This window comes from Phalaenopsis equestris, unplaced genomic scaffold (genome assembly GCF_001263595.1).
Source record: "Phalaenopsis equestris unplaced genomic scaffold, ASM126359v1 Scaffold000209, whole genome shotgun sequence".
In the NCBI taxonomy this organism is placed as follows: Eukaryota; Viridiplantae; Streptophyta; class Magnoliopsida; order Asparagales; family Orchidaceae; genus Phalaenopsis; species Phalaenopsis equestris.
The window spans coordinates 228,411-245,719 of record NW_018164651.1 but is presented as its reverse complement, the minus strand read 5'-3'; the positions used below and the strand labels follow the sequence as shown (position 1 = coordinate 245,719).

The 17,309-nt window shown below is 38.7% G+C and overlaps 1 protein-coding gene across 3 annotated transcripts in view; it reads right to left on the bottom strand.

Moving 5' to 3' along the window:
- The window catches only part of LOC110023066 (palmitoyl-protein thioesterase 1-like), a 42,514-nt gene that overhangs the window by 5,361 nt on the left and 19,844 nt on the right, over positions 1–17,309 (bottom strand). For 2 of the 3 annotated variants that reach the window (XM_020722284.1, XM_020722286.1), the window contains 3 exons: positions 5,257–5,319; positions 4,575–4,640; positions 4,372–4,410 (listed from right to left, as the gene is read on the bottom strand). In XM_020722284.1, the coding sequence (XP_020577943.1) occupies positions 4,372–4,410; positions 4,575–4,640; positions 5,257–5,319 (168 nt within the window). The remainder of the gene's footprint in view (positions 1–4,371; positions 4,411–4,574; positions 4,641–5,256; positions 5,320–17,309) is intronic. The other variant, XM_020722285.1, reaches the window with a different exon arrangement.

The window sequence follows — 17,309 nt, the reverse complement described above, 5'->3', positions numbered from 1 at the left end:
CGAGGGTCTGGTTAGGTTGAAAGTAGGCAGATCTAGTTTTAGAGGATCCCCAAGAATGACCCAATAGAGTAGAGAACCTGATGGTAAAAAAAATGCAGCTTGAGACCAGGTAAACTAAACTATACCGGTATAGTGAGAGTTTCATGATTTGGGTCGAAATTAAGAGACCACTTGAGTAACTTCATTGATTTGCCTTCGATATTAAGATATTTCTTGGAGAAAATCCTGGTGTAGTCTTCAACCACTGTTAGTTGAATCAACACATGTCTCTTATCCATGAGTCCCACTTGCCACTTGTCTGCTAGCTTAAGATCATCAACATTTTTTCTGATAATATCTATAGGAGGGTGTCCCCACTGAAATTTTCCAATAAGAGTAAACTTGAATTTTTCCGTCAGAGTAGAAATTTCTGATTCAGAGAAAAAGATTGCTTCTTTTCCACCTTTCCTGCTCCCCTTCTTAATAAAAGGACAATCGTCAGTACCCTCGCGAGATTCCTTATAACTTGAAAGAAATCCCACTGCGAACACTACTTGGGGGTTACCCACTACGTGGGCAAAGGAGACTTTATCCGGCTCCACCATATAAATAAATGCCATCAGAGGTCAGAGGACCTGTCAGGCGGACACAGAAGCGGCAGCGACGAAGCCGAAACAGACGCAGGAGCGCCGAAACAGATAACAACGGGCGCAGACGACGCGATATCGAGCAACGCCGAAACAGACGGAGACGACGAAGAGATATCGAGTAGTGTCGAAACAGACGGAGACGACGAAGCTCGAGCAGGTGTAGCGCTCCTTACGCGTTAATATCAAAAAGAATGTTACAATAAGTTAGTGGGAAACGCGGATCCCCGCTAAAAATAAAAAAAAACATAAAATCCTAGGAGTTCCATTTTCTCAATATAACTCCACCCAAAAAAGGAAAATTGCTAGAATAAAAGTAAAATTAACCTAAATATACATGTATCAAACCAAAACATATACCCAAAAAAGTGATGTATATCCTCTATGAGCATATATATCAAAAGAAACAAAGATAATATAATCTGTATGCCAACAAACGATATCTCGAAAGCAGGAAATCGCAGCATGACTCAAAGAGTCCAAAACCTGCAACTCAAAAAGACTGAAGAAACAGTAAAGAAAGAATAAATCCAAGTGGTTAGAATAGAAACAGTGGTCCTCGTTCCTCCAACCCCCCAAACAGAAAAGACAATCCAACCAGGCCTAAAAAGCCCACCCGTAAAACTAGTCCTATTGTTGTATTCCCTAAGTGTCATATCTCCAATATACAACCTCCAAACCATCATCACAAATGTAGCAAAGGATCCCTGGGCCTCCATGCTTAAAATATAAAACCAAACAAAAACACCCAACACAGTCCCCCAGCCCGTAACCAGAGAAATTCCCCAGCACCACAACCACAACCACCAACAAATAGGGAGCCCTGGGCCTCCCAAATAAAAACAGATGCACCCAACACAGCTCCTCAGCCTGTAACCCGAGAAAACCCCCAGCTCGCCAACCACGGCCAGCAACCAATAGGGAGCCCTGGGCCTCCCAAATAAAACACAACAGATATAGCAAAGGAGTCTTGGACCTCTATTCCAATGATAAAATACCCTTCATCACAACAAACAAAATGATAAATAGCCATATTCCCAGAGCACTGCACCTCCAAATTACCCAGAAATGAGTGAGTGAGAGAGAAGTCCAGCCTAATTTAAACATGGGCCGATCCAAGCCAGTCGGCCACCCATAATTCATCAAGATGAGACATTTGTACGAATAAAAGGAGCAACAATATTATCACCAACCAACAAAGTATAAAGAGTAGGGGGAGTAGCTCCCACCCTACAAATTTGATTAGAGCCACCGAAATTAGCAAGCCAATTCGCGGGTTGATTACCCTCCTGATAGATAAAACTCCATATAACATTCATATTAAAAACTGACCATTTAATCCTCCTAATATAATAAAGAATATCCCATGGGGTGTCGGCACCAATAGTTAAAATATCAATCAAGATACGATTGTCACATTCAAAAATAATATACTTCCAATTGAGAGAATGAGCTAATAATGCAGCAGTTAAAATAGCTCGAGTCTCAGCCTCAATAGGGGAGTCCGCATAAGGAGAAAAGAAGAAGAGTATACACTTTCTGTGGTGATTCCTAGCAATGCCCCCACATCCAGCACTAGAGACTTTCCAACTCCCAATATTAAATTTAATCCACCCTCTAGGGGGTGGAGTCCATTTGACCAAGGTAGGTGGAGGCAGGAGTTTCCTTACCTCCAAATTCGTATGCCCCAAAGCAAGAAAATAATTAATTCCCGAAAAGAAAGCTTATTTGGAATTCCCAAATCTCCATAATTTATTAATGTAAGAAATGATATTAGTGAAAACCATCATTTTGTGAATTTCCTTACCCTCATGAATAGTATCGTTCTGAGTCATCCAGATAAACCAACAATGATATAAGGATAGATTTGTCAAAAGTGTTTCTTCTTACAGTTCGGATTGCAACTCAAGGTGGTGAGAAAAAGATTCCTCTCAGGAGAAATAATAGTACCAAACCATAACCCAGCCCTCCAAATAAATAAAGAAAAGGGGCATGAGAAAAAGGTATGTTCAATGGTCTCCTCCGCCATAAGGCACAAGCAACACCTGGAGGCTATTCTCAAACCTTTCATCTTAAGAATATCACCACAAAGTATGATAAAATGAAAAATACACCAAGACAAGAAAGACATCGACGAGGTTAAAGCTCAACTCCACACCCCCTCTCCCCAAGGGGTGTTTCGAAAATTATAACGAGAAGCATATAAGGATTTAGTAATATAGCTCGTCATGGGTAATTTCAAATAAGGAGTATCATGCAGATGATGATCAAACTTGAAGCAAGGGCACCTTAATCTAGTGGCTGATAACCCTTTATTACAAGGGTGAAAAGCAAGTTCAGGGTTCTCATTCACCGACTCCCCTCATTGCTCGCCAGCTTCCTAGTCCACCTCTCTCTCTCTCCATTTCCACAAAAGGGCTGTGGCGTGGCATTTCACCTTCTCTGCCTCTAACTCAAAGAGCCTAAAAAGTGATGACTATTAAGGAGGATGATTTCGAAGGAAAGTGCTTTCTTTTCACATCCTTCATGGCATGTTAGTTATCAGTATTTATTTTTTAAAATTTTGCATTCAAGGTTGGTTTCCGTTCATTCAGTTTTAAATTCCTTTACTTTGGGCTCTGCATGCAAGTGTTGTAAAGGAAATAGAGATTTCTGAGATAAAGGGTGCTGCGTAGGTTTCAAGCATTACACTAAATCATCTTTCAGAACCTTCAAACAATTCAAATAGAAATTGAATAAAATTATTGAAATTGGCCAATTTCTTAAGCAATTAAATGATTTGATCGGTTAATAACCACCAAGCAATGCAGATATATCCATCAGGAATCAAATTTAGGGAAGAGTGATCAACAGGAAGAAATAGATTTTGTCAAGGAAAATTGTACGGAAGGACACGAGACTTTTGTTGATACAAAATAAACTTTTCTCCTTCATCAATAATTTTTTTTAAGTTGCTGATTCTGAGCCATTGTTCATTTTATCAGGATGAAATAACATTATATCAAATTTCGATTGCATCATGACTGATACAACTTAATCTAATTAATAAAAACTTGTAACTCATTAAAACCTTTAGTAAGCAATTTTTTATGAAATATCATTACCCCAGAAAACTTATAATACAATATGGTTGAGCCAACTCAAAGTGGATTCAAGCTAACTAGACGTCTGTTTAATTCATGCAGGGTTAATCCAAGTCAACTAAAATTCATTTTGAGTTTGAAATCAATGTTTTTCAATCAGATTCAAATTGAAATGAAATACATTTTAATTTTGAATGAGTTTAAGTCGACCTGAAAGACACTTATTTTTAATTGGAGTTTGGTCTGACTAACTCAAAACTCGACTGTTTGCAAACCATTGCTTCTGCTGAAACTCATCATTGTATGTTAATAAACTAAATAATACTGATTTCATGATATATATGATAGAAACAAGAAAGAATCCCTTATTTGAAGAGCCCCTTTTTGCGGAGAATTGGCACAGTATACCCTCTTATGAAACATCATACCACCGGTCCACCAGCATATTAGACAGTGGCTTCTTTTGGGGCCAGGATTATAGAAACAAATTCATTACGTTATTATGTGCCTTTATAAAGGAAAAATAAAACATGGAAAGCGCTGATAAAGCTGCTCAACAAAAAGTTCAAAGACTGATTAAACTACCGATTTTAATACATATGATTAAGATTCTCAGAAAGTATACGCAGAAGTTACAGATGAATCAGAGGAAAATAACTCACAGTAGGAATTTTGAGATATCCACTTGGAGCAAGGTGTTCCTGCAGTTCAAAACTTTAAAGTTAGAACCCAGCATTAAATTTAGAAACTATTTAATAGATATTGTTTTATAAATCCGAGAAGAATCATCCTTGTACTAAGCAGTTGTATCACAACATTTCATTTACCTAACCTCTTTTATGAAGTTCAGAATTAACTTACAAACCTGCACATAATCACTGTAGATCTCAGCCTTAATGAGTGCATCAACAATCACGCAGAAAATTCCTGACTACTTAAGAACAAACAACAGTAAACTTAGTCGTAGTAAAAAAAAAAAAGAGCCAGTAAAATAACTTGATAAAGCAAACACTAGAGGATCTACTGTAATTTTCCTCGGATACAGCGTAACGTTTAGCATAGAGTTAGCAATTATTTTGTATCAGGTTTGGATATCAAGTTATCAGAATGGAACTTTTTCCCCTTCATCAACTCTCAGATTTGGATACAGCCAGAGCAGAATTCCTGCCGCTATCTATGCAACTTAAAACAGAAAACATTACAAAGACATAGCTAGCGTGTACCAGCAGGTGCCATAACCACAGATTAAATTTTTTTTTTCTCTTTCCAGGAGGTGAAGAGATTAAAGTGTTCATCATGTAGAGCTTACATAAGCTTCACTGTAAACTATTGCGCAGGATAGTGAAAACACTAAATTTGTATAAGAATTCACGAAAAAAAAGGCTATACAATCACATTTGGCATTTCTATTTTAAATTATTACAAGCATTATAATAAATGAAACAATTCTAGAATTTGACTATCTTGACAGGGAATTAAAGCATTTGATTAGAACGCAAACAACAAAATCAAATTGTATGAAAAACTAAACACAAAAGAAGACTTACGCCACAAAGTGGTACCGAAGCAGTGCCAGCATGCGGGCCACCCAAGGAGAGGAAATTTTCAACCTGTAGAAAATTATTATTATTCAAAAGCAGTATAAAATTATATTTGCAGAAGTATCATGAATGTATGAGAAAATTTTCAAAAGTTAACATTGCTTAAAAAACATGAGAATAGGAGCAAATGAGAAGAAAAAAAACGGTATGCAGTAAGCAAGCAAAAAAAAAGGCCCAAACTTACAAGAAATCTCAAACAGGCCAGTGAAGGCCTCTTAAAAGAAGAGATTGCCCTAAGAGGCATGATAACTAGTCAAGGGTTTCACAAGTAACCTACAAGCTTATCCAAGGAAGAGAACACTTGCCCTGTTAATTACTTATAATTGTTAAATTTTTGTACCTAATATACTACAATATCTCTTAACTGCAAAACTATTATTTTGTTTTTCCTTGGGAAATTTATGTATTATTTACTACAGTGAATGTAAGGGCAAGCTCCTTCTGATGCATTTTAACTGAACCAACCGAGATTGATGCTCCTAATTTATATTTTTAAATACAAATTGTCAAAGACACAACCAAAAATAGAATACGCAAAAAAGATTAAATAGCAAGCATTGCCATTACTTCTCTCTCTATCATTCTATACAACTTCACCACTCCAAGATGGGATGAACACAACTTTTTTCCGTAGTTAAAAAGAGACATGAACGGCAATTTTCCCATTATAAGACAATCAAAACCAAAAAGAGACGTGAACAACAAATTTTCCCATTATGAGACCATCAAAACCATAAACACGGCAAAACCATAGTGCAAGCTAAGTTGGCTTAGCCAGACCCAAAGCCTTATTATAGCACAGCCAGAGTTCAGTTTGAGTCATATATAAAAATAGGATCAAATCAACATGTGTGCACACGTGATTGATGGAGAAATAAGCCATCGGGAGCTATGATCTAAATGATTATGCATTTTCCAAGCATTTTAGTACATTTATTCCCTAAATATGCATGAATCTCATTCACAAGAGCACAAAAAGCAATACCTGCTCAAGGAATGTGAAAAAAATGTATTAACATTAGAAAAATAATCCACTATTTCATGGGAATATTCCAATAGTCCATCTCTTCTCTAGGAAATAGCCAGGCCTGATCATACTATCGTAAATAAACTATATTCGTAATCTTACTTATTTTTAGGACACTTATGAGCTTAGTCGATTGATGTGCATATTAAAGCTTCAAGAGAACTTAATATATAAATAAGTTGATAACTTAAGAAATCAACTGCGGTAGCTACTTTAATGGAAGAAGATAGGGCCACTTAAGAAAAAAGGGGTTGGATTTAATGCAATAAAAATTTATAAGCTTAATAAATTCATTACTTCATTTATTTGATTGTCCGTCCCCAGTTTTGTACTGCTAGTCCTCCCAAAAGTTTATGATTTATTAACCAGTATCGTTGATGACCTCCATCAAGCTCTGCACCACTTACTCCAGAGACGCTACAACAAGCCTCCATCATGCGTTCCGCTCGAGTCTAAGTTCTCAATCCTTGTGATAAATTGACAAGCTGAGCTCTAATTCATACTAAGGGCTCGAAACGAGCTCAAACTCAAGTTCAAGCTGTTTTTTTTTTACGAATGAGTTGAGCTCGAGTTCATTGTACTCGAGCTTAACTCAATTCGTTTGCACCCCCAATTTCAATTTAGAAAAAAATAGGGCCGGAAGGATTTCAACCTGGAATAGAAAACTATTGCGGGTGAGACCCCGACAGAGAGCTACATCCAACCGCACCATTGCCTATTGTTGCAGCAACCACCAGGCGGAAGGCAATTCTGGAACTTATGAGAGGAGAGCTGATTATGGGGCACACCAAACTTATGGAAGAAGAGAAATCAATATGGGTAGAGGAATAGAACTCAACCCCTATTTAATGGGTCGAATGAAATTTGATCAAGGAAATTGGGGAGGAGACTTACGCATGAGGAAGTTGAAGAAGCTGATCTTTAAAACAGATGATGCTTATGGTTGGGTTTGTCGTGTGGAGAGATGCTTTGTTGTTAATGGGCTGACGGAGGAAGAAAAATTGATGTCAGTGGCTTTATGTTTGAAAGGAAAGGCTCTAACATAGTATCAATGGAGAGAGTAATGTCAGTTAGTGCAAACATTAGAAGAATTAAATATTTGATTGTTCGAGCGCTTCAGAACCAGACGGGAAGGGGATTTAAATGAGCAGTTTTTTGCATTGGTCCAAGAATGATCAGTGATGAAGTATAGGGACAAATTTCAGATAATATTGAGATATCAGAAGACAAGTTGGATGGCAACTTCATAGAAGAGTTAAAGTCAGATATTGCAATAATTGGGGGAAACTATGGAATTAACACAATTGATTGGAGATAAAAATTCAATAAAGAATGTTGTAAGGAGTGGTGCAAGTGAAGCTTCATACCAAATTACTAAAACCACAACAATACCAAAGCTTAAATAATGAAAGTCCAGAGGAAGGCTCTGCAAGATAGGAAAAAAATGCCACGACCGAGGGCAACATTCAAAGCCTTACAGAGACAGATTCAGAAAATGCAGACTAAGAAGTTATGTTTTCAGAGTGATCAGAAGTTTTCTTCAGGGCATTATTGCAATGATCAACATTTCAGATTCTCACAGTATTTGACAAGGAAGCAGGAGATGAAAAAAAAAGAAAATGTGGTAGTGGAGGAAGAACATCCTCACTTAGATATGCCAGAAGTCTTATTGAACTCGATAGTAAAATTAACACCGAACCACAATACAAAACTTCAGGGGTAGATTGAAGAGTAGTACGTTGTGTTGATAGATAGTGAGGTCACCCACAACTTCATCTTTACTTAAATAGTGAAGCAATTGGGGCTTGAGATGGTGGGCACAAGAACTTTAAGTCATATGGGAACAAGACAGGTGGAGAAGAGCATGGGAGTCTGTAAAAGAGTGATTTTAACACTATCAAACATTCAGGTGATTGAAAATTTTCTTCCATTGGATTTAGGGAGCACTGGCGTGATATTGGGTATGAAATGGCTCTAATATACTGGGGAGACTAAGATGAATTGGAAACTTTTGACCATAGACTTTCATGAGAGAAATAAGACAGTAGTGCTTCGTTGTGACCCTAGTTTGTGCAAGACCCAGGTGTTAGCGGATCCATCGAAGGTGGCGGATAGCTTAGAGGGGTCACCTAAGACCTAGATGAGGTTGAAAAGGTTTATAAGACTTACAAAATACTAACGAAAGTTCATGAAGGGTAATAATTCGATTGTATAATCGTGGAAGAAAAAATTGAAGAAGGATAACTTTTAGTGGGGGAAAGTGATGATCCAGATTTTTAAGAAGTTGGAGAAGGCCATGACGAGTGTATCAATGTTGAAGGCAAGAACCAGACTCAAGACAACTTATGAGCGGGAGATGTGACTTAACCCAATAGCACTTTTTCCCACCTTGAGAACAATTTAATATTTTGGGAGGAAAGTATTGTTACGTCGGTGCTTAGCCTAAAGGCAATTGTGTCTCTTATTAGTCTAAGAGCAATTTAATATTTTATTATTTGTTATTGTTTGGTATAAATAGGGCTTAATAGTTTAGGATTATGATTATGTATGAGATTATTGTTATGAGTCTTGGAACTGGAGTTTGTGAGAGATTTCCTACCTCTCAAATTTTAGGAATTGAGAGAGATCTTCTACCTCCCAGACTGTATCTTTGTATTTGTGTTGAATGTTTAATATTCTAGCTAGAAAATATGTATTTTTTCTAATTTCTATAAAAAAAATCATCTAAGATCCTATCAGACTCATCCTCTTGTCGAAGTTTAGTAGATTCACCTTAACTCTCAGATCACTGTGCCCTCCAATAGGCATTAACTCTATCAGTCTCCTTTGATATTGATTTTCGAGATTGCTTAGGTTGATCTTCCTCTTCAGTGAATTCATCCCTACGAATGGAGTTCAATTGTTCTTCTTGTTTCATCCGCAGATCTCGCTATTAAGGTTAACCGTGACCTCGCTCATGTCCTTTCCTCAATGGCCTCGACCATTGTAGTAATTGGTTGAATATCTGTTGCAAGTCGCCCATGGTAAAATCTTGATCAGGTTTCAACAGTTGCCTTCTCTGCGGCATGGTTAGGGTTTAGTGGTAGATGGGTGGAAGGTGTGTAGGTTGGGAAAAGAAAATTTTTGGGTGGTAGTGATAGGTTTGGGTATGGCGGATGCTAGAAACCGTAGAATATGACTATGATTAGGCTAGCTCTGATACCAAATAATATCAGAGTTAAACCAAACAACAATAAATAACAAAATATTATTAATTGAAAAAAATCACTGGGCAGTACAACGACCCACTGAAAGAAAAACAACAATAATGACACAACAACCCTAACTAGAGTGATATCACGACGGCAAAAGGTGGTTGTAGTATAACAGTGTGACAGAGTACAGGTGAGCACAAGGGTTGGTAGTTGGTTTGCAATGGGTTGAAGGGGGAAGCAAGTAGCTGCGGATAGGGGGCTAGGAAGAGTAAGAATGTAGTGGTGAGATGCTGGTTAGGCAGGGCAGGGAGATGTTGGTTGATGGTAAGGTGCAGGTAAGGAGGGAGGTTGCGGCATAACAACAGAAGAGTCTTGGAAGCAAGCCAGTATGGAGCGTGCAGTGAGGCATGCGGCCAGTAGAAGGAAAAGGGGCGACAAGCTAGAGGAGAAAAGAAGTGGGAGGAAGGTTGTGGGGATCCAGGGAACAAAAGAAATACACCACTTTATTATGAGTGACAGTTGGAGCACTATCTTGTCATCGATTACAACCCTCGGAGAAAAAACTGGAGACGCCAAGCTCTCTCTATAGGAAAAAAAAACATACAATAACCCTAAAATACACAAAACATCAAAAAAATACTATTAAACAACTTAATCAACCTCACCCGAAACATTTAGAGCAAGAAGTCCAATGACCACTTGACCTTGGTCATCTACCACCTACTTGCATAAAGGATGACATATATGGCTCTCAACTCCGGTTGTAAATAAATATAAAACATTGCTTTTGCACAACAGCCACTAGTTACTATAGAGGAAGAGTAAGAACACCAACGAAGTAGTTAATATACACGCATAAATATTCCGACAAGAAATTCGACACTCCTTAGCAATGGGAAAAGAAAAGGCAAAGCAATGTGGAGAAAGTCAAAGCTCTAGCTTACCACACAACTAACCAATACTTCGCTAATTAATGACAACAAAAAAAGTTTGGGACATCTATCACCTTAACTCATGCTTCACATAAATTTTGGAGAACAAAATGATAAAGGAGACAAATAAAGAACTCATAAGATGAAAAGAGTTTTGTTGAATTTACTACTTGCTAAATATTAGGTGAAAAGACGCATTGAAGCAACCCATTTAACATTAAGTAATAAACCTCCATGCGCTAATGCTAATGCATAACATTACATGAAAATGAAAAATGAGGTATTACAATAGCTTGTCATACAAATCTTGTTACATGTTCCATATAAATACTCATAAAAATAATGATTTCCCATGAGTTTATCATTTTTTAAATCAGTAAGACATTGCATCTTCCACCCAAGTCAAAACTTGCTCCCTATATCTATCAGGCTCAACTTATTGAATTTCTCTAATCAATGTCGTGATAACCTCCTTTTAGCTCAAACCTCTAATTAAGAGTCACTCAAAATAAAAGAAATACTTATAAATTTTATGATTGAATTATACCCAAAAAAAAAAACAAAAAAAGAAGTAAAATCATCGTCATTCTAGGAAAAATAGAAGAAAAATATATAGGGAATTAATTGGTGCAACCTAGGGTGATATGACTTAAAAAATACTACTAGGGCGTTTTATGGGACTCGATCAAGCATGCGGTGAGAGTCCAAAGACAAGGTTGATAGATGCCATCATTATTTGTTCAACTGTTGATTAAGGCAACTATTACAACCTACTTGATGACAAGTAGGTTGTAATAGTTGCCTTAATCAACAGTTGAACAAATAATGATGGCATCTATCAACCTTGTCTTTGGACTCTCACCGCATGCTTGATCGAGTCCCATAAAACGCCCTAGTAGTATTTTTTAAGTCATATCACCCTAGGTTGCACCAATTAGCATAATAATTAGCAAACCAAGAAACCAATCCTTTAACACTTCTTTTTAAGGGAAAAGGAGTTGGGGACTTTTGTATCTCCCACAACTCAAAAAAGTAAAAAAAACCATCAACACCAAAATCAGTGAAGATCTAAACATCAGCATATAAGATTACAAAATAAACCCTTCCTCTTCATGTTTCCTTTCTACTCTCTTTTTAGCAAAAGGGCCACAAATGGAAACATGACACTCATCATAATAGATAACGAAGAACATTAATGCTTAAAGGAGAAGATCAAATTTTGAATGTGACTTCTTCATTTCAAAACCAAGTATAAGCTCTGTGGTGGTTTACTCATTCAAGCATATGGGCTCTACAACAAGCCCTGTTTGTAGAACTAGCTATGAATGACACAACCACCATCCGCTTAGCTAGAAGTGTCAAAGTGACTTGACCGCATCTTCATTGAGATAGAATAACCATGAGAGCATCACATATATAATTTGGTTGAGCATCACATATAAAATATGGTTGATTCATCAACCAAAAAAAAAAACCTCCTTGCTTGGCTGAGCCAACACTCAATCAGACATAAATAACATGAATCATATTCTAAATTTTATGCACTTTCTAAGTATCTAAGAGCATATGTCCTAATTATTTCTAAGTATCTTGCCCTAGAGAAAAGATAAATCGATCTCACTAGTCATGCAGGAAAATATATTCAAGCATGTACAAATAATTCCATATTCCATAAGTATATTTTGTGAGCCCAATCATCCTCTATGAAGGAGACAAACTTGATCACATTATCATAAATACCGCATATTCATAACTATAACAATCCTTTTTTTATTATATAACAAACAAAACGAAAATAAAAACCCTTTTTCTAACTGTGAAGCGCTCTAAAATTTTTAAAGCATGCATGTACTTGTCAATGATTGTGATTTTCCTCTCAAATTATTCCATTAAGATCTCCTCCAAATTTTGGTCTTCTCTCAGAGCAACATCCACAACCCCCTAACCCATCTTTTGCAAGGAGGCATGCAAACGTAGCATGAGTAAAAAAAAAAAGATAGAAAAGAAAATATTTTATTCTTAATAAAAGGAACTTTATTCGATAGTAAGATTAAGGTGCACTAAACCAAAAAAAATAAACAATTTATTCTACTTGTTATTAAAAATCAAAGAAAGTTTTGAATGGAAAATCATCAGAAATAGCTAAAATATATTAAGACATAAGAAAGAAGGGATGTCAATCATACACTTACCAAGAAAAATGATAAGTTTAGAACGCATGGCAAAATATGGAGCTAGTAGTTTGTGCATATATGTTCTCTAATTTCTTTGCAGAGTGTTGAATGTTAGGTAAAGAATAGAAGATGGCAGGAAAAAAGTAAGAAGCTTTTTCATTAACTTTTTTCTGTAAATGCTTCGGTACAGTAAACTGATATATAAAGGAATATAAGAAGAAAGAGCAGTTATAGGATGATTGATTGAGATAAAAGCTGGTATTGTTTAGCGGTGTGGATCCTCTAGGTAAGATCGAGGTGGAGCCGCTATGTGTGTGAGGTAATGAAGCAGAGGTTGTTACATCCCCCCTCAAGCTGATGGTTTAGGTGAAAGGTCAGCTTGATGTTGAGTTGTTGGAATCTGGCGTTGGAGAGAGCCTTTGTGAATATGTCTGCTAGCTGATCTTGAGTGGTGAGGTGATTTTGTTTGATGCAATTGTTATGAAGTGGCAATCAAACTCGATGTGTTTAGTTCAGGTGTGGAAGACTAGTATGTTGGCAAGTGTTGTGGCGGAGATGTCGCAGTTGAGGACGGTCAGTTGAAGTTGAGGGCTATGAGGTCAGTAGCCGTCAAAGCCAGATAATATCTTTAGCTGATGAGGCAAGGGTTTTGTATTCAATCTCGTTGAATGATCGAGCAACGACGGCTTGTTTCTTGGCGAACCACAAGGCCAGTGTTTTTCTGAGAGACACAGTAGTCGGATGTGGATTTGAGGTCGGTCGGGTTGCTAGCCCAGTTTGAATTAGAATATCCTGTAATATTGAGGGTGGATCGATGGATGGGCAGACCGACTTTTTTAGTGCCATTGATATAGCGGAGTATACTCCTAAGTTAGTTGAAGTTATGTTGTGTAGTTTGCTGCATGAATTGAGAGGTGAGGCTTACTACGAAGGAGATATCCAGACGAGTTAGTGTGAGGTGTTGAAGTGAGTCCACGATTTGGCTATATATGGTGGGGTTAGGCATGGCAGTGAGGTCGGGAGGAGTTGTGGTTTGTTGGGAGAGCAGGGATTGGTTATTGGTTTGGAGTTGGTCATGTCGGTTGTAGTTAGGATGTCGATGGCGTACGCGTATTGGGACAGGTGGATGCCGAATGAGATGTTGGTGGCTTTGATGTCGAAGAAGTGGGTAAGTTCCTAGAATTTTCATGTGAAACTAAGTTTGGAGTTTGTTTATAGTGGAGCTAAAAAGCGAGGAGTTGTTATCGGTGAGTAGGATGTCATCAAAATATATAAGTATGTAAATGTATTGGTGTGCAAAAAGAAGAGAGAGGGGCCAACTGGGCTAGCCTTACGAAACCCGAGTGTTTGGAGATAATTGGAGAGTGTGGCAAACCATTGGCGAGGGGCTTGTTTGAGATCGTACAAGGCCTTATTGAGGAGACAAACATGATTTGAATAATAAAAGTCAACAAAGTTTGGTGGTTGCAACATGTGAATGGTTTCATTTAGGTGTCCATGTAGGAAAGCATTGGATATGTCGAGTTGGAGTATGGGCCACTGGTGAGTGAGGCCAATTGTAATGAGAACTCATATGGTAGGGAGTTTGGCAACTGGACTGAACGTTTCAGTGTAGTGTTGACCTCATTTCTGGATGAGGTTTTTTTGTCTCTTCTTAGAGCCTAGGGTCTAGCTTTAGGCTTCCCCTGTTCGACTCTCTTAGAGGACTAGTACAAAACCTACACCATTTAGAAAATTCGAGCCACCTCGTCATTCTTTCGAGTTTCGCATGGGCGGTCCCAAATCCTCGACATTCAATTAAGTTGATTAAGATCGACACATGAAACTCGAGTCGAGTTCCTACATTAATAGAGGCAGCCCCTAGGAAACCCCTTAGCGACCTGAACGCTCGATAACGCTGCATTTCTGTGCACGCATCGCATCCTGCACAATTTTGGCTTGATTTGACTCGTCCACCTGCAAACTCATCCGTACGACCCCGAATGACGAAACGGACCGCGCTGACGCGTCCGGAACGTCGACTTTAGTTAGGAGGGACATCCATATTGTTGTGGTTCCACACTCGCACGAACTGCACGAATATCGATGCACAATTTTTTAGCGGTGCGCAGGCCCGGCTCAACTCAGATCCGACTCGGGTTTGATTCAGGCTGGACTCGGGTTGAACACGGGCTAGGCATCAGCTCACCTGAATTTGAAATTCAAATTTCAAAATTCAAATGAATTATTTAATTTTTGTCTTACTTAAAATTAATTTAGATGTTAAGACCTTCCAATTAATCTCCACCGCATTTGGAAGTCTTTTAATTCCCTGCCAATTACCTCAGGTGACGGCTCCTTTGATTCTAAAAAAAAAAGAACGCTTGCCTTCTTCCTCTGGCTCTCGGCCCTCGCTCGCAGCCCCGCTCTCCAAGGATCCCACTCGCCTGCTCCTCACTCTCGTTGGCTTCCTGCTCGCGTACAATGAACTCCCTCTTCCCCTTCTCGTTGATTCTCCTCCTCCCTGCATCAAAATTTGCTCCTCCCCTCTGCACTGAAAACCTTCCGCCACTCCCTTTCTCGCGCTCGATATCCGTCAGTCTCTCCTACCTCTGCATCGAATGAAACTCCCCGCTCGACTCCCGTTTTCCCCCTCGCGTGCGAACATAAGCCCTAGCCCCTCTTCTGCGAACAGATCCGACGCTCCTTCTCTGCGAACAGAAAGACTCGAATGCTTCTACCGCTCCTCCGTTCGACCCGCTCGTCTGCTCCTCCCTCTGCGACTCCCTTTGCGACCCGAAGCCCTGCTTCTCCCTCGCTCGACCAATACCCTCTCACGCTCGGCATCCTATCCCCCTCTACAGAAACCATTGCTGTCCCAATTGAACTTTCGAAAATTCGTGGCTGCCGGTAGCAAGAAAGCACTGAGGAGACAGTGGTGAACAGAGTTGAAATTCCCGCACCTCTCCCTTTCTATTCAGCCGCTGTTCTTGCCTTAAACAAGCTGTTGGGTATTTGGAAGGGCGCTTTACTCCACTACGCTTCGGGATCGGTCAGAAAGCAGCTTCTTTTTGGTATGTGGTGGATTTCAATGATTTTTTTTTTTTCAATATTGTCCTCGTGTTATTTTTTTTTTTTTACCATACCATTAAGGATACTAATAAATATGAATGATTGGCTTGGTGAAAAGTTCTTGATGCGCAAAATGAAGATTTTTGCTTGATAGTTGTTAGTTAAATTTTCATATTCTCAAAAATAGACTCTTGCAAAGTTGGCTTATGCCACTATTAACCTGCTTCAAAATCATCTTCTGTTTGAGATATGTGTTGTTGGAAACCTTTTGAGCTCTCTATCTGTAGTCAACATGTTAATTTTTGTTCATCCCTTTTTCTGATTCTTATTTTAAACTGTTGTTGGGAGGCTTTTTAATTACTGTTTGAAGGCTTTCAAACTGCTGTTTAGAATACTTTTAAAATACTTTTAAAATTGTTGTTTGAGATTGTTGTTTGAGACATGTTAAAGTGTCATTTTGGAGCTTTAAAAAATGTTGTTTTGGAGAAAAAAAAATTTGTTTCAAGTCTGTTTTATTCACTGTTTCGGAGTCATTGCGAGTATCGATTTGGGGTCATTTAAGTGATGATTTGGGGGCGGTTTAGGGACTGATTTATGACTGTCTTAAACATCATTTTGGACCTAATTTTGGAGAGTTTACACACTATTTTGGGCTGAGTTTCCTAGCTGATTTTGGGGCATTTAAAATTGATGCCTTGGGCTTACATGAGAGCTGTTTGAAAGCTTAGGCGTGTTGTGAGAAGCTTAAAAATCACTTTAAATGTTGTTTGAGGTTGTCAATCACTGTAGAGTGTTGTAGGAAGCTTAATCGTCACTGGATATGTGTTGATTGAGGTTCTAGATCGTTGGAGGAGGGCGTAGGATCACTACCCAAAGCTCCAAAGCCACTGTTTGGAGTGTAGGAGTGTTGTAGGGTGTTGTCTGGGGCTCCAAAGCCACTGTTTGGAGCGTAGAAGCGCTGTAGAGTGCTGTCCAAAACTCCAAAGTCATTGTTTGGAGTGTAGGGACGCTGTAGAGTGTTGTCCAGGGCTCCAAAGCCACCTTTTGGAGTATGGGAGTGTTGTAGGGTGCTGCCCAAGGCTCCAAAGTCTTTGCCCAGTGTTGTAGGAAGCCACCTAGGAGATGTCCACCACGATTTGGGTTCATAAGAAGCCATCTAGTAGTTGTTCACCATGATTTGGGTTCGTAGGAAGCCATCTAGTTGCTTCCCACCACGATTTGGGTTCGTTTGGAAGCCATCTAGTTGCTGCCCACCTCTGTTCAAATTTAAATTTGTAGGAAGCCAGCCGCATAGGTGCTGCCCATTGCTGTTTGGGTTCATAGGAACTCAGGCGCTATTCGAAATTCCTAGTTGTTGTCCGAAGTCATAGGATCACCGTACACATTTGCTAGTTGCTTACCGGAGCCGTGGGTGATCGTAGGAGACCTTAGGATCGTCTCTTTCGAGTTCCTTGTTATTGCTACAACTTGCTCTATTGTTTACTGTTTTCTTATTTTCTCTGCAATTTATTTAAACTCCCTGCAAATTATATTGTGCTTTGTGAGTTAAACATGCAACAGGAATAGCAGCAGCAGATACGCCACGTAATACGCCACGTACACAGGTACATTTTATTTGTTG